This window comes from Melanostigma gelatinosum (assembly GCF_949748355.1).
Source record: "Melanostigma gelatinosum genome assembly, chromosome: 5".
Lineage (NCBI taxonomy): Eukaryota > Metazoa > Chordata > Actinopteri > Perciformes > Zoarcidae > Melanostigma > Melanostigma gelatinosum.
The window spans coordinates 506,837-524,825 of NC_136638.1; the positions used below are offsets into that span (position 1 = coordinate 506,837).

Below are 17,989 nucleotides of genomic sequence, written 5' to 3' on the forward strand. Positions count from 1 at the left end.
TGTGCAAGTGGGTCCTTGTTGAGCTTGATGACATCACAACGTGACATCAGTCAAGAATACAGGAAGTAATGAACATTATATCACACAACACAACATGTTACACACACAGCCATATTATTGGTATTAGTTTAATTCAATCCATAATGACAAAGAATAAATACAGTACAAAACAGTTATACAAATGCAAAATAATACTTATTTCGCTATCGATACAAATTTCATATAATATTTAGTGATATTGAAATGTAACTGTTTGTTTTGATGAGCAATTGTTTTGGTAAAGTTACAACTTGCAATTACCCATATAGGAAAAGACTATTGAGGTGTTCATGGGGTTTTCTTTACTCTATTCTTTTTATATTCCTTCAGATAGTGTTTAAGCAATTCATTTGAACCGTTGTGCATCACTAGGGCCATTTGTATTGCTTTGCCTGTGTTTTAAAGCATATGGCATACATTTTGCCAAGGGTGTGAGCTTTTTTGTGTTCATTTTGTAAGTTCAACCTCAGTTCCTATAATAAGTCTATAAACTGTGTATCCGAATTACAGACAATCAGACAAAAATGTCCCCATTGAAACGCCTTCAAATCACAATGTTTGATCCCACAGCATAAAGTTATGCATTCTATATATCAGGCTTTCAATCTAGAGCCCCGGCCTCAAAATGATATTTCTTTCCCGACAGGTTGAGCCAATGTGTCATGTTATATTCCTGGTTGGCACCAGAGTTAATGCTGCTGTATGCAATCCATCAAGATCAATGTTGTTGCTAATCACTGAAACATGTCAGACTGTGAAAACATATTTTTAAAATCCCCCTGGCATTTTGTGTGTGTTTTATTACCATAAAAAAACAACAGTGACATATTGAAAATGAATGAATATTTGGTAGTTATGATCAGGCCTGAAGCTGGTTATAAGATTTAACTCAGTGAAGGTGGAACATATCATTACTATATCATTGTATGGCAGTATGCAGACATTTTGACATCAGAGTAACGTATTTAAAGGGATGCACAGGGGTTAAGTTCGAACTGTAAGGATCAGAGCTGTGCCGGCTCCTATTCAACCTACTTTGCAAATATTGCTTCCGAACGGTCACTTGCTGAGAGCTGACAAAGTAAAAGCTCAGTTGCCTGTGATAGACACTATGTGTGCTATCATGTTTTTCACAACCACCCTTACTTAAATGTTCATGTTGTATCACCATTACACTGAATGTTGGTGCAGGTATTTAAGCAGCTACACTTTGTGTCTGCTGTTCGTTCTGTTCATTCCACTGTTCTGAAGTCTTATGGGTGATTATGCTATCTGCTGTAAATTCACATCACCTTACAACGAAGTTGACCAGTGGGAAAAGCTAAGAAATACAGAAGCAAACAAAACAATAATAACAACAAAAGTCACAAAAGCAGTGTTCCTTTGGTTTACACGTCATGTATAACATGGACAGTGACTCCCGTCTTTGCGTCAAGGCTGAGGTGAAGGCTTCTGTGTTGGAGGAGGAGGAGGCGCTCGACACTGAAACAGTACAGAGTGAAGTAAAAGATGTGCAGATTTTCACTTTTCAATGTCAGGTCAAAGATCATTTATACAAGTATAATCAGCATTCACCAATCCCCATTTCCCTTTTTAGTTGTTGAGTGCATGCTGTTATGCCCCAAATGATATGCATAAATAGAGAGAATATTCTTTTTTTATAAAAAGCACATACTGGTCTTAGTCGAATGCTGGAGAAGTCGGGAGAACCGCGGCTGCCGCCTGCAGTGTCTGATGGGACAACACTGACAGCCATTACCATCTTAACAACACATTTAGTTTTCGAAATGAAGCAGATAATGCAAAAAACAATAATCTCTGGCTGGAATAAAGTTTGACACGACTCACCGATTGAGTTGTCTGCAAGCCTTGGGGAAAATACCTGCTGTTTGTTCCCCACACAGCCAGGGGGAGTAGCACTAAGAGCTGAACTGCAGCCAGGAGTGGAAGGGTTTGGGATGGAGGGAGGCATGGTAGTGGCGGGGGGAGGCTGGAGAAAAAATAAAGAAATAACAGAGGAGCAACACAGCCAATCAGAAAATGAAATAAACAGAAATGAGTTGAGTTGGGTAGATGTCAGAGGGTGAGCGGTATAAAGCTTTTAGCGTTATGTGATTTTTGTAACATTTACAGGATTATTCATGAAACCAGAGAATCGTCTGACCTCCTCCTGCTTATCCTCCACCTCCCCTTCATCATGAACGAGCTCCACCACCAGCGATGGGAAGAGACCGATCCGTCCATTCAGCTGCCCCTCCCAAAACCCATCATCCACCTGTAAAACAAAACATTCATGTAGATACACACAAATACAAAGCACGAATAGAACAGACAGACGGTTCGTCATAAGAACAATTGCAGCATTGTCTCATGCACCCATCTATTATCGACAAAATACTCTCAAGTCAAGATCCACGTACCAGCTTTTCCAGAGCTTTCATCGACACCTCATGGCCTTTATCACCAATTTAATTTGCTCAGTTGTAATGCTTTTGTCTCATGATGACAACTAAATGAATTCCATCACAACTGAGAGCAAACTATCCCTTGCTGGAGACAGGGAGGTGTGGTCGAGAGCTCTGAAAAAAACTGGTGAGTGGACCTTAAGGTCATTATTTTTTCAAACTGCTGTGCCAAAGGTCCAGAATAAACTTCCACACCCAGTGACTCCTGTTTACGCATGAAGCAGTTGAGGGGTGTTGTGAATTTTAATATGAGAGCCAACACTATTAGTTAGCCTAAAAACTGGAGTCAAGCTGAGACTGATGAAAGTGGAGCCCTAGTACTGCCCTAAGTAAACCCGGATATCGATGGATTGTGGGATTTTGAAGTCTGCAAAGATTTGCTGTGTTCTTATAAGTTCAGGCAACAGAAGACAGCATGTCTCTGAGGCTTCAGGCCCTACATTAATACAGAGAATACACACCTCTGTGTGGTGGCAGCGGATCAGGTGGATTAGTGCCCCCTCCTGGAAAGAAAGCTCCTCTGCACTCTGGGCCTGGTAGGAGTACAGAGCTCTGGCTACACCTGACACAGAATTCAGGTGAAACTGGATTAGTAACACACACAAAACATACTATTAGACGATTCATTCTGAGAAGCCTGATAAAACTGCCAATCTCAGTCTGCAGTGGCGGAATACTGTGGTTATGAACCAATGATCATTACAGTGGGAGGGCAGAGTGTCTGATTTTACATAGAATTACTTTGTCTCTACTAATATATCATGATATGGAGTATAGCTTTTGGTATATTTTTCTTCTTCTTCTAATAGATTTCGTTGTAAATATCAGTCTATTAGTAGTACTGATAACAACAAATTTGAAGTAATTTCCTTTGTGTGCGAGAATATCATCCACAGACTAAGTTGCAGTATCCAAAATTGCCGGACCATCAGAGCAGAATCTTAGCGAATATAGGGCTGCATCTTACAATTTCTTTATCGATTAATTCAACAAATATTTTTGCCATTAGTCAATTGGTATAATTCACAGATTATACCAAATATACTGAATATTATTTCAATTCCAGATTAATGTAACAATTCATTTAACCAACATAAATATCAAAAACGTCTTTTCCTATGGTTAATATTTCAATATTTTATTCAATCATCCTACAAACGTAATGTAACTAGATAATTGACACTGCTTGTCAGATGCCTGATCAGAAAAATACTGGAGCTCAAATTCAAATGGATTGCTGTGGAATATGGAATAAAAGTGTTAAATGACTGTAATGTAATGATAGCGGTACTTTCCCAGAGCTGGGAAAAATGCTCACATCTTGCTTTCACATTAAACTGCAGAGTTGGTGATGGAATGTTATTTCCGTGCCACTGGTTGTGTGCCATGCTAACAGTAGCTTGCCACAAATTCCTAACAGGACATACGCTTGTTAGGGATGCCCGTTTTGACGCAGTAGCCGAGTAGTGTATTAAATGTAAACTATTGAAAGTGAAAGTATTGAAATGGTCCGCGGATGATTGCATTTCATGTCATGTTCGGTGGCCGCACAAAAGGTTTCTAAAGGGAGCCAATGTGTGCAACTATGCATTACATTCTTACGGGAGACTGTGTTTCAAATACGATATGCAAGTACCTGATACATTCAGCTGTACAGTAAGTTACACATACAAAAGACTGACCTCTGCTAAATGCCCTCTCGTTATACCCAGTGGATGAGGTGGAGCTGAAAGAACTGTTTAGCTGAGTGCCATCCTCTGAAGGTAGACACGGGAACTGCACATAACGTTCAGGAACATACCCCACCTGACCACACGCGTTACACACCTGGACAGAGACATGAACAAGTAGAGAGAAAGATGAGACACTGGAAAACATGCACCCTTTAACTCAATACAAAATAAAGAATGTTGTTTTTGTTACTGGGAGGAACTTTTAAGTGGTTGTAAGAGCCATCTTGTATTCTTCACAGTTTTTGTATTTTATGTTTATTGCCAAAGTATGTGTGTTATGCCCTTTAGAATGTTTACCATATAATAAAGTTAAGGTCATGTTGTAAAATGTGTGGTTTTGCCCCATTAAGATAAAGGCTCCTCTATTCCAGTGATTCTCAACTGGTGGGTCGCGGACCTGTTTTCAGTGGGTCGCGAGCCTTTGCCTGACAAAATAAAAAATAAAATGTGATTTTATTTTGAAGGCCATTTTTTATGCAGCGGAATTATACCAGCATTTATGGCACTTGTTCAGCGGTGCAGGAAAAACATCGACCAATGCGTTGTGAATCACATCACGTGATGCAGCTCAGCCAGTCAAATATGGGCATTCGGACAAGTTTCCTAACTTGAGTGAGATGTACACACACCGTGACACACGGGGAGGATATCGACAGCAGAGCAGGACTATTGAAGTGTGAGTTGTGAAAGTCAAATCATAGGACGATTTCCAAACGAGAAGAATGGCCAGAGAGACCAGAGTCATTAGACTCTGACTGGACAGACTCATATAAGTGAATTCTTCCCACACTACTTTCTCTTTTTAGAAGATGAGAAAAATATAATGTTGTGGCCTGAATGAACTGATAACTAAAAAGTTATCCGTTTTTGAGCTGAACTAATGAACTGATAACGAAAAGACTTTTTAGTTATAGCCAGCATAAGGTCAATATTTTGGTACTCCAGTTATTGCATAAGGAAATTGTTTATTTTTTGTTTACATGGAATAAAACTACTTTTAACTACGAGCTACGAGCCTCATCATTGGACAGCTAACAAGAAAAGTTTAGCCTTCAAGAGCACATGGTAGTCTACGCAAGTCAGAACCCTTTACATCCTGCAAGAAGTGGCCAAGAAGGATAGTAAAATGAGCTGCCACTACAGTGGTTATGAAACAGTCTCAATTGAATACTGATGCCTTTATAAGACCTACACAAGTAAATAAGCGAGAATATATTTATTTCTGTACTCCTAAACCTAAATCATCAGTGGCACAAAATCTTGCAGGTTCACCAGAAGCACCTCAGGTCAGAATTCAGTGGGGCCTCCGACAGCAACCACCCCACCGCGAACAGACCCAGATCTGGCTTTGCTGCTGCTTTCAACCTGCAGTCGGAACTCCAGTGGAAGGTGGAGAGCAGACTATACATTGGTCAGAGATCCACCACGTGGATCGATGAGCCACGGCAGAATAGAGCTGACCTCCACTCCGGAAGTGGAGACAAAGGGGAGGACATCAAAGAAACATGGGAAAATAGGCAGACGCTGAGGCGCTGCAGGTTTTGAAGTCATGGGTCACAGATTACAATATCCTGTTACAGTGTTGAGTCCATTGGCAGAGTTTAGGGCTTAAGGATCCTGGGAAATTGAGTTTGATGCCTCAGTCGCCATGTTTAGTGGTGAGTCCTAACTTCCCCCTTTTGGTCTTAAGGTTAGGCTTCCGGCCGCAGTCCTTTAGAGCAACTCAAAGGTTTAAAGAGTTCTCAGCTTCTTGGAAACAGCTTGAAAGTTGTACAGCTCAAACCTCGGGGACAAAGACTTTTGTCAGTTCACTCAACTTGTTGACACAATCTATCTTGGCTAGGCAGCAACAATCAAAGTTACAGACCAAAATCCAGTTGAACAATCATAATGGCAATGTATAAAATACATAACCAGCATTTCTCAGCTTTTTACCAGGTTAGTCAGAAGAACATGAATGTTAGAAATGTAAATGTATGTGGTGAGATGCAGAGAGAGTGGCACCTACACTGATATGGACATGTGTATGACTAGTTAGGGTCAGAATTGTGTGTCGTAAAGCATCTGCACCAGTGATCTCTTGACAAGATACTATCAAGGAGCTGGTCCAAGTGTACTGTGAAAGTTCGACAGTGGTGTCATAGTCCAATCAGCATTTAGTTCTATCGACTAATTGTATTATGACCAATCACCATTTAGTTTCATCAACCAATAGTAAGATGTCTGGCTCAAACTGGGCTCAGCATTATTGAGTTTTGCTGTTGCTGACAAACTCAAGTTGACTTTGTAACTGCAAGAAAAGTAAAGCATAGCCATGTATTGACGAGTACCGTGAGAAGTGAACTCTGGAGCTCTTGTGCATAACTCGTGGCTCAGGGCTGTAACGCTCCATGTAGCGAGAGGCAGGGAGGCATTCAGAGGCGCGGCCACTCTGTCAGACTATGACCACAATCTGAACTGTGCTGCGGTCATTGTCTGGCTGGTCTATTCGATGATCACACCAAATCTGGGCCAGAATTTGGCCTTTAACACTTCTATTGTGTGAATGCCTATCTACAAAGGCCATTGGTGGACATGGTGTTTGCGCTCACTGTTGTCATGCAGCCGTTTGTCACACAACCTTTGGCCTGTGGTAAGGGTGAGGTAAGGCTGGTTTTCCTGTGAAAGATCAGAATCAAGCATTTTAACAATCTTTCTTCTCTGTCTGTGCATCACACCTGTCAGTGAGTGATGATTATGTTCCTGTCCTGCAATCGCTGAAACTCAACCTTCTGATGGGCTAGGGAAAAAATCAAATGCTCTACATTGTTGTGCGACTGTGGCTCAGTCGAACAACAATGCCCTGCAATCGAAGAATTGGCGGTTCGATCCCCAGTTCCGCGAGTCCATGTCGATGTGTCCTTGGGCAAGACACTTAACCCCAGCTTGCTCCCGTAGGATGTGCCTGTGGTGTATGAGTGGGTATGAATGATTAGACAGTCCTTATGGGCAGGTTGCATGGTAGACCCTGCCATCAGTGTGTGGATGGTTGAATGGACAGCGCTTTGAGTGGTCAGAAGACTAGAAATGCGATACAAGTCCATTTACCATTTACGAAACAGATTGTCTCGTCGAACGAAGCAAAAATTGGCTATGATGTTGCGTTGCCTTGTGGTGTAGCTTGGACAGTACACTTGCCAAATGGAGTGCTGCTCTACACGATGGAGAGTACCGTACTTTTCGGACTATAAGCCGCTACTTTTTACCCCACGCTTTGAGGCGTCGGCTTATAGTCCGGTTCGCTTTATATACGGATTTTCCGTAGCTTTTCTCCGCCACAACAACCGCAACTTCCGGTTCCGGTCTAACACAACATTTACTAGCTCCCGACACAGAACAGTTGCGACCAGCAACCCCTCTGCTACCAGCTGTTAGTGACTAAGGTCTCTCACGGCTACCAAACGAAAAGCAATGAGGCAATAACTGTTGTTGCTCATAGCTCTGAATAGCTGTTGTGCTAGCAGCAACTGGCCAAGCCAGTTAGCCGTAAATGCTATTCAGAGCTATGAATGAGGATGACAACGCAAGCTCAAGGGCGGATTTGCCCCGGTTCATGATGTGGTGTGTTCAAGGACCCAAATGCAGACTCGTTTTTCCAGTTATTTTTTTTTCCAGTTTTTTTTCCCAGTTCTACAAAACTTGTTCTACAAAACTTGTTCAAGAGTTTTTTTGTGTGCGTGTTTTTGAGTGAGAGAAATAAATGTTTTGTAGAACAAGTTTTGTAGAACTGTAAAAAAAAAAAAAAAAAACGAGTCTGCATTTGGGTCCTTGAACACACCACATCATGAACCGGGGCAAATCTGCCCTTGAGCTTGCGTTGTCGTCCTCATTGCGCTGTCCCCTTAATCTCATAGTATCCCAGCCTTTCAGAACCCGTTGGTGAAGGTGGATTCTTTCACACTGTTCCGGGCTGTTATGATCCACTGGCAGACTTGAGAAAAAGCTGATCTTCTCTGCTCATAGCTCTGAATAGCATTTACGGCTAACTGGCTTGGCCAGTTGCTGCTAGCACAACAGCTATTCAGAGCTATGAGCAACAACAGTTATTGCCTCATTGCTTTTCGTTTGGTAGCCTTGAGAGACCTTAGTCTGTAATGCAAGTATGCCTGCATGAAAAGATGTATAAAGATATAGTATATATTCGCTAATGCTAATCGCGGTTAGCATTTCCCCATTGGCCGTAATGTTAAAATTAGCTTAGAAGCTAGCAACATGTTATGATGTTCATAGAAGACAACTTTAGTACTGTTAAAAGCATCTTGCTGTTCAACGGGGACACCTGCGGCTTATAGACCCGTGCGGCTTATCTATGTGCAACTTCTTTTTTCTTTTAAAATCAGCTGGTGCGGCCTATATACCGGTGCGCTCTATAGCCCGGACAGTGCGGTAACTTCCTGTGAAAGAGTGGTAGCTATGGCACCATCTAGTGGCTATAAGGTGGAAAGCAGACTACATGGTGGTCAGAAATCCATCACATGGTGAGGAGCCGGGGACAGAAGAGAGCTGACCTCCACTTCTGCTGTACAGGAGAAGAGGTAGAGACCAAAGAAAGAGCAGAGTTAAGAGGCAGGACGCAACAGCACAGTGGGTTTTGTTAACCTGATGAAGTCTTGGGTCACAGATCATAGTATCCTGTTATTGTAAACGTTGAGTTCATAGGCTGAGTTTAGGGCTAAAGGATCCTGGGAAATTGAGTTTGATTGCTTCGTAACAGTAACTTATGTGGGCAGACCCGTAGGTTGTGTTCGTAATGACCGATGGCTGCGGCTTACGGTTTTCTTGCAGACCTCCTGTAATAACGTTGGCCTCTCAGGCTTGGCCTTTGGTTCTACGGGGTCTTGACCTGGTTGGTATGTGAAGTACATAGTTTGTTTGTTATTTGTTGTTTTGTGAACTGGGCTTGTGGGCTGCACTCTCCTCACGGAGAGGTTTACAGAGTTAACCAATACATGGACATGTAACGGAGTGGAAGGACCGCAGGGCGTGGCTAGGCAAGCCAGTGTGTCTTATAGAAGTATCTGTGTATACTGGCAGCAGGGGATCATTCTGTGTATATACCTTGAAAGGTTACAATGTAACCAAACCAAACTACCAAACTACCTTCAGCCAGTCCTCCATGTCTCCATCCTCAATCACTTGAAGCTCTTCCCCTTCCATGATTGACAGCTCATCTGACTGGCTGGCCTACAGGAAGTAACATGCTTTTGTCATTATGAATTGTCCAACTGCAGCAATACATATACAGGATAAAACACTGTCCAGGCAGCAGCCTTTGTTGAAAACAACTGCAGTTCAATTTGTAATTTTCTTCTGAAGATTTTCACAAAATACAACATTCTGTGTCTTTTCCATAAGTTTACACAGATTTCAGAGAAGGTCAACACTGTGTCGGATAGGCATGACCTTTTATCTTTGAACAACATCTGATATACTTTTTCTAGTTACCTTGTTGATTTCTCTAAATATTCTGGCCTATAACTCGACTTTACTTTCCCATATATTGTCATGACCACAGGAAAAAGAGAGGTGTCAAGTTGTCATGTTGAGAAGGTTTTGTTCATTTCAAAAGCATGGAGGGAGTTCTGAATGGAACCACGTGAAGCCCTGACCCTAAGATTGAAGATGGTTTGCTTCTTTTGCTGAGGTAAACCACCTCTGAACTGTAGAATATTTCATTGATCTCTACCTGATAGCTATAGACAACTCTGCAGGCTGCAGGGTAAATACAAACTCCCGGTGCTGACACTGGATCTGCAAAGATGTCTCCGTTCTCATCATCGTAGTCCTCAAAGTCAGTCAGCTCAAACTCATCCTCCTAAAAAGACACACAATGGAAACTTGTCCATGAGTAGGCAAGGTATCTCACATATTCTTCTCAATATGGTACATCCTCCAAATCTTACCCTTCTTTGTTATTTTTGGTTTAAATTAGAAGCCCAACTCGCTGAGCAATGGAATTTCATTTTTTCAATCAACACAATGTTTTCATCTCTCAATGACCAGCATGTCTTTTTTCCGACTGGATCAGTTGTTGACAGTTTTGACTTAAAGGAGATGTCTGGTGAAATTCTATATTTTCACTATTATCAACAAGTCCCATTAACAGCCAAAATCAACAATGATTGTATCCTACGAACAAGGAGTGTGTGTGTGTGTATCAAAGCCTGATACATCACCTTTCTCTGTGCCATAGAGCTCCATTTTTGAACACACACATTGTTTGTGTTGACTCAATCCTACAGAAAACGTCCTGCAGCTACTTCACGACTGAAAATAATCCCCAACAAATGCCCCATTTCTTCCAGTTTGAGTATTATTTGATAATACAAATACAGTGGACTTTTTTTGGAAATTCCTGGGTCTGTGTGTGTTTGCATACTGAAGCGTCCTCCGTAGACTTCCTCTGTTCACTGAGGCGTCTCTCCCTCTCCAGCTCCTCCTCTGCCTGGTTCATGGCGTTGTGAAGCCACATCTCAATTCCTGTGACGCTGTCAGACAACAATGCCAGACGGGCTTCTGCCTTCACCCTACTGAGCTGAGACAGGAAGAAAACAAGACGCACAGTCAGTCAGACAATCACACACACAGACAGCAGCTGGGTTTTGTTTTCAAATTCAAATTGTCAAATTAGCACGAGGTCCCGTGCTTCACCATGAACTTTTTACTTTCCTTAATTTTGCTGGTGTACGTAGAACTACGTTGGCAGATGTGCAAATGCTGTTTAATACTTGTTTTGTAGATATCTGTTAAGCACTGGAGCACAAAGAAAGTGTTTTCTGTGGTTGAACTTTGAATATTTGTTGAAGAGAAGGTCTTTTTAAAACTGGAATATTTCTTCCCACAAAAAAGGAGGCGATATGTGATGAATTACTAGTTAGTAGTCCAATGTTGAATGGGGAAATATATTTGGTCAGACTCTGGTACTGACTCTGTTCTGACATCTGGGTTGTCAGATACACAGTGTTGCTAAGCTCTGACACTAATTACCATCAAAGAAAGGTTTATGAAACATTCAGGGTGCAGTTCCACATCTTTTAACCCTGTCTCCTAAAAAGTTTGCGTACAACTAAACAGCATTCTCATTTACGTGAAACATATTTTCTCCCGGATTATGCTTGCAGATATAAACACAGTTAACGTCTTAAAAAAAAAAAAAATTAATTAATTCAGGCAACAAACCTACATGGTAAGGTCTTGTAAGAAGTGGTTTAGCTTGAAATAACTATGTTTGTGACATAATTTAAGTTATGGATGTGAATTAGGTAGACTTTGGTTGGGACATGACCAGCGATCTCTGAAAGTCCTGTTTATTTGCCTTTTACAATAACGTTCTGCCAGCACATCATCATTTTCTTCAGATTTGTTTCTTACAGATGTATCTGTCCACTCCGACCTCCTCTATACATGGACTTCCGCAGACTTTGAGTAGAAACATCTTAGATAGATAATTGGTATTCTTTGACGAAATGTTGTTGTTCATTTTGAATAAAAACTGTATTTTTTATATGCTTTCTCAATTGATGTGCTTTCTTCTATACATTAAAGAAGGAGGGAGATACTGAGAGCCGAATGGTAACAGGACGAGGTGAAGAGTAGAAGTGATGAACTGACATGTTGGATTTTTTATTACCTTGGCCTTCCTGACACTGTCCTGCACCTCTGCTATCTTCTGCTCAACACTGTACCCCGTGTCCCCTGACAAGAGCTTCAACCGACTCTCTAACATCTGTAGAGCCTGACAGAGAAAAAAAGACAGAGATGAACAATTCTCTGGCCATAAACATTATTTTTTATGGCCTGCCCATAGTACATGAATCCAGTTATAATAATAATTAAAGCTGCAAGCAGCAGTGATCGGGCCCTCGCAACTTCGCGCACGTTGAGGGTACTGGCAGGACTCTGGGTGATGTGGCCATGCATTGTGACCATCATACACTGCGTGCACGAGTTAGATGATATTTCCTGCGTCGACCAGCAGCGTAACAAGATCATGTTGCCAGGTCTTAAGCCTCAAATGTTTTGTGTACATCTGATACAATCACAACTGTAAGCCTGTTAAGATCATTAAGAAAATAAGTGTGTGAATGTGCTTCAGTGTTTGTAACGTAACAGACTGTCAGTTTACTGGGATGGGTTCAACTCCCTGCAGTGTCCTGCTGATTGTATTTGGACTTACATGAAAGTTAACAACAGTAGTGCCATTTGCTGTTACTTGAAAACTTTAATTTAACACCGTTTTCATTTGAAGCTCTTCTGTAACTTTAGATTGTAGTGTGAAGCATTCATTGTAACGTTTAACCTGATTGTCATGAAGAAGCTCTGGACAGATCATTTGCCCACTGACATGGTTTGAAAACCTACTGTTGTAATGATCACAAAAGTCTGCCTGTGTGTCCAGCAAATGTGAATGGGGAACCTGTATGAAGGCAAATCACTGTCAAAATCCGAGAGCGCAAATGAGATCACGCGCACGAAAATCAAACAGCCGCGCCCGTATTTTACTTTGACGAGCGCTTTTACATCACTCCGCGAACAAAATTCCGTCTCCCGAGAGCAGAATTCACTCTTGCGCGAGCAACAGTCGCTCGCGAAGCTTAAACCTGCTCGCTCGCGAGTAGTTTTTCTTTTTGTCAGAGTATTACTCTGACACAGACGCTAGATCTGTTAGAGGTGGTTTTCAATCCGCCACTAAACACGACTCCACTACATCGCAGGATGTTCTACATTTGTCTGACAGGTTTTGTAAACTTTTCGGGACCACTGTTTGTATATGAACTGATAAATCAAAACAGTTAATATACAAACAGTGGTCCCTAATCTTGTCTCCAGATCTTTGAGCAGGTCCAAATTGTTGCTCATATTATATACAACTATTGTTGGAGCTATTTATTTGATGTCGTATTTTGTTATTTCATTTATAAGTAGTATTGTTTAATTATTGTAGATGTTTCATATATTAAGATTCTTTTTGTCTTTAATAATTTATTTAGTAATATTATTTTTTGGGTAATTACTGTGGACACCTGTTGCTATTTAAACGAGTAGAAAGGTAGGACCAGCATGCACCGGGGTGGGCGTATAGTTTTTACCAGCTGCACAGCAGCATTGCACTGCACAGGACAGGAGAGACAGCACGACAGGAGTTTTGTTTGTTAGTTTGTTTGCTTGTTTTATTTGCTTTATTTAATAAATACACAAAATGGAATCCTGCTTGGACATTTTACTCTCTTCTGGCTGCGTAAGGATACCGACCACGGTGCATCAGTGGCGTTTGATTATTATTTGTTTAAGTTTGATTTAGCCGACAAATGGCCACTACAACTATATTATATCTCTTCTGTAAACACAACAGTATGATTAAATATGATCACATCATGTTTTAATCAATTACGATCAAAGAGTTTCTTTGAGCTGTTTGTCACAAGAGGTTTGACTCAAACACACATTGTCTGTAATAGAATGGTGGACTGAATTTAAACCAATCTGACTTTAACACATTTTAAATTCTTGTATTTAACAACTCTATTAACATAATTTGTATTTCATCAGCCTCTACAGTCTGAAAAGTTTACAAAACCTGTCAGACAAATGTAGAACATCTCGACGTCGGTGCTCAGGCCCGAATAATAATAAACATTTGAAGAACAATCGGTCCGCCGCTCCGACTACGTCGGTGCTCAGGCCCTAATAATAATAATAATAAACATTTGAAGAACAATCGGTCCTCCGCTCCGACTACGTCGGTGCTCGGGCCCTAATAATAATAATAATAAACATTTGAAGAACAATCGGTCCTCCGCTCCGACTACGTCGGTGCTCGGGCCCTAATAATAATAATAATAAACATTTGAAGAACAATCGGTCCGCCACTCCGACTACGTCGGTGCTCGGGCCCTAATAATAATAATAATAAACATTTGAAGAACAATCGGTCCGCCGCTCCGACTACGTCGGTGCTCAGGCCCTAATAATAATAATAATGAACATTTGAAGAACAATCGGTCCTCCGCTCCGACTACGTCGGTGCTCGGGCCCTAATAATAATAATAAACATTTGAAGAACAATCGGTCCTCCGCTCCGACTACGTCGGTGCTCGGGCCCTAATAATAATAATAATAAACATTTGAAGAACAATCGGTCCGCCACTCCGACTACGTCGGTGCTCGGGACCTAATAATAATAATAATAAACATTTGAAGAACAATCGGTCCGCCACTCCGACTACGTCGGTGCTCGGGACCTAATAATAATAATAATAAACATTTGAAGAACAATCGGTCCGCCACTCCGACTACGTCGGTGCTCGGGACCTAATAATAATAATAATAAACATTTGAAGAACAATCGGTCCTCCGCTCCGACTACGTCGGTGCTCAGGCCCTAATAATAATAATAATAAACATTTGAAGAACAATCGGTCCGCCGCTCCGACTACGTCGGTGCTCAGGCCCTAATAATAATAATAATAAACATTTGAAGAACAATCGGTCCTCCGCTCCGACTACGTCGGTGCTCGGGCCCTAATAATAATAATAATAAACATTTGAAGAACAATCGGTCCTCCGCTCCGACTACGTCGGTGCTCGGGCCCTAATAATAATAATAATAAACATTTGAAGAACAATCGGTCCTCCGCTCCGACTACGTCGGTGCTCGGGCCCTAATAATAATAATAAACATTTGAAGAACAATCGGTCCGCCGCTCCGACTACGTCGGTGCTCGGGCCCTAATAATAATAATAATAAACATTTGAAGAACAATCGGTCCGCCGCTCCGACTACGTCGGTGCTCGGGCTCTAATAATAACTTTGAGAGAAAGCTGTATTTCCAGAAGAAAGAATTCTGAGGGCCACTGCTACAAGCATTCATTAGCTCAGGAGTATCTTCCCAACTTTGAAATCAGAGTCTCACCCTCTCTCCATGGGTGACGATCTTGTAGTCTTTAGCAGCTTTTGTAGCCCATTTCTTGGCCTCCTTAACCAGCCAGCCCTCTGCTTCTGAAGCACAACCCTCCTGTAGAGCAGACACCTGTACAAAAGAGAGACAAACGTATTCTTCATTCTTAAGCTTTCCATGTGTCATCTTGTACCCATCTGCATAGTGCAACTCAACACAAGCCTTATATCATAAAGTTATTCTATGAATGTTATTATACCCACACCTTCACATGCACACACATGCACCCATGCTTATTTATTGTTTTGGCTTAATGATGAACAATCTTGTCAATTCCATCCAATATCTAAATGAGTTCCCCCGGAGTTCCCACACAAACACTCAAGCACACCTTGTCATGTGGAGCTGGCTGGAAGATGAATTCAGGGCTTTTGCTGAAGACGACAGATTCTTGAAGAAACTGCAGAATGTTTCTCTCTCTGGTCACCTGACAATACAGCAACCAATCAATGTTAATCATGAACAAACAAAACAATTCCTCCTACCTTATCCGTTTGGGAAAAAATATCCACAATTTGTAAGAGAGGTTTGGAAAGGTATGCTCTGACAACAGAGAAAGGGTCTGTGGGCACCTCAAGCAACCAAAACAGCACATAGCAGTCATGTTTCAAACTTAACTGGATACCAAACTGACCTGTATCACTTGGGTGTGAGTTGACAAAAAAACAATGTTTTCATCTGTGCCACCCTTCATAGGCATACAAATTAAGACCCAAGTGTTAAAATGCTTTCCAAACACTCACATTTTGAAGGGAACAACTTATGAGATTTCACCAAGTTGCGACATTAGTTCAGACATTTTGTGTATGTGTTGAATTTTCTTATGTAAACTTTTGTTTCTTGTACCTACATGTACCAGTAAGCCTCTCTTAGCTATTGCCCCATTCTTTGTATGTACTTGTATGCTATTATCTTCCAACTTTTCTTGCGTCTCTCATTTCCCTTACATTTAAGAAAAGGTGTTTCATTTGTTTTTTAAAATTCTTTCTGCATTCCTGCTTTTTCCCAATCTGCCAACCTTGCCTCCACCCCTCTGCCTCCACCCCCGTCTTTCAAGAGACAAGGTGAGAAATGTCTTATGTCTGGTTTCACAGGAGCCACGCTGGACAAACAGTCTCCGACAAAACTTTGTTCCCATACAACTAAACTGCGTTCTCAATTACATTCCGAGGCAAACGTAGTGTCTTTTGCGTTACGGTTGCAGTTATGAACATGTGGTTAACAAAGAAACTACTTGGGAGGTTTAGTAAAACATTCGAGCAAAAAGTGAGTATGTTTGTTTCTTAAAGGTGATACATTTGACATTCAGAGCATTAATATAGCTGGAAAACATTTGCTGTGTAAAGATAAGTAATGTGAAGTAATGTCTAGTGCATGTCTGTGCATGTCTGTGCATGTGAGCGGCCCCACTGTCTAGCTCACGACCGCCGCTCTGCACTCACTCGTACGACAGGTACAGATGATAATGCAGTCCCAATCGAATGCGTTGACGCGGTAGCGTAGTGCCCACCTTTCGATTCCCCCTCAGGTAAACACTGTTCGCTGCGAATGCGTTGACGCGGTAGCGTAGTGCCCACCTTTCGATTCCCCCTCAGGTAAACACTGTTCGCTGCGAGCTGTCGGCTCAGCCGTCAAAATGATGACAGCTGTTGAGAGGCAATAGAAATGCTTCCAATCTTGTATGTGGCACCTTTACGTTGAGTCAAAGATGACATTTGGCTTCACACAGGAGCCTCCTGGGTGAATGTCCTGTGTTTGCTTGACCCATCCATCCATCCCCCGTGACCTCCTCCTTAGGTGGACTTTTGCAAACGATGAAATTTAACTTTATTTCAACTGTCATTTACATGAGGTACATGTATGAAAATTGGCCTGCATTTGACCCATCCTTAGCATGTTAGGAGCAGTGGGCTGCTGTGAAGCGCCCAGGGAGCAATTTGGAGTTCTGGGCACTTTGGCCCAGGACTCGTAGCAGCCAGGGATCAAACTGCCAACCTTGTGGTTCCCGAACGTCCCCCTCTACCCCATGAGCCACGGCCGCCCCATGACATGACAAAACGACTGAATGCTTTACTGGAGACAGAACACAAGTAACACTGTATGCACATATACAGACATACCTTGGCAACACTCTCCCATATCGTGCTGTATAGTGTGTGTACAGCAAGACAGGTGTCCATCTCTGCCCCACACAGCAGGGTAAAATGGCTTCTTAAATCATCGTAAACATCACCGTCCATTTGCTGATGAGAGAAATAGAGTACAAGTGACAGTTTTCATTATTTCAAGTTGTTTTGCCACCATTTTCAACACTCCAGCTCTTATCCAACAATGCCTGACTGGACTATCATGTCGGAGGCCCCAAGGCAAAATTGCTGCTGGGCCCCTTTTGAACGCCACCACCGCATCCGCAGTCCTCAGTTCATGATGTATATTTTCTATGGTTCGCAAGTTTCTACCAAGTATAGAATGTGCAACAGACTATACATGGCAGACGATGCATTCAAGTCCAATGCTAGGCTGTGCTGTGATTTTAGCATAGATGCAGTTTTTCCCATACACAATCTGTAAAACACTGACTCGTTTTACGAAGCATTTCAACCCCCCAAAGTGACTCTTTATATCATCAGAATTCAATCCATTAGGTCTTGAAAGTCTGGAAAAGGTAAATAATTCAATCATTTTTCTCATGAATCTTCACGTGTGCAGGGAGAACAAGAGCAAAGGCTTGGCCCTTTCAGACTTGGTCTGATGC

At 41.8% G+C, this 17,989-nt stretch overlaps 1 protein-coding gene across 1 annotated transcript in view; it reads right to left on the minus strand.

Annotated features, from left to right (window-relative positions):
* Positions 1-1,470: 1,470 nt before the first annotated feature.
* The window catches only part of LOC306777208 (F-BAR and double SH3 domains protein 1-like), a gene marked incomplete at both ends in the record, with an annotated part of 38,416 nt that continues 21,897 nt past the window's right edge, over positions 1,471-17,989 (minus strand). Inside the window, 13 exons of the mRNA XM_079268242.1 lie at positions 1,471-1,521; positions 1,715-1,770; positions 1,888-2,029; positions 2,204-2,314; positions 2,966-3,066; positions 4,187-4,331; positions 9,377-9,460; positions 9,963-10,088; positions 10,656-10,811; positions 11,907-12,011; positions 15,190-15,306; positions 15,566-15,661; positions 17,355-17,477. Coding sequence (XP_079124368.1) covers positions 1,471-1,521; positions 1,715-1,770; positions 1,888-2,029; positions 2,204-2,314; positions 2,966-3,066; positions 4,187-4,331; positions 9,377-9,460; positions 9,963-10,088; positions 10,656-10,811; positions 11,907-12,011; positions 15,190-15,306; positions 15,566-15,661; positions 17,355-17,477 — 1,413 coding nt within the window. The remainder of the gene's footprint in view (positions 1,522-1,714; positions 1,771-1,887; positions 2,030-2,203; positions 2,315-2,965; positions 3,067-4,186; positions 4,332-9,376; positions 9,461-9,962; positions 10,089-10,655; positions 10,812-11,906; positions 12,012-15,189; positions 15,307-15,565; positions 15,662-17,354; positions 17,478-17,989) is intronic.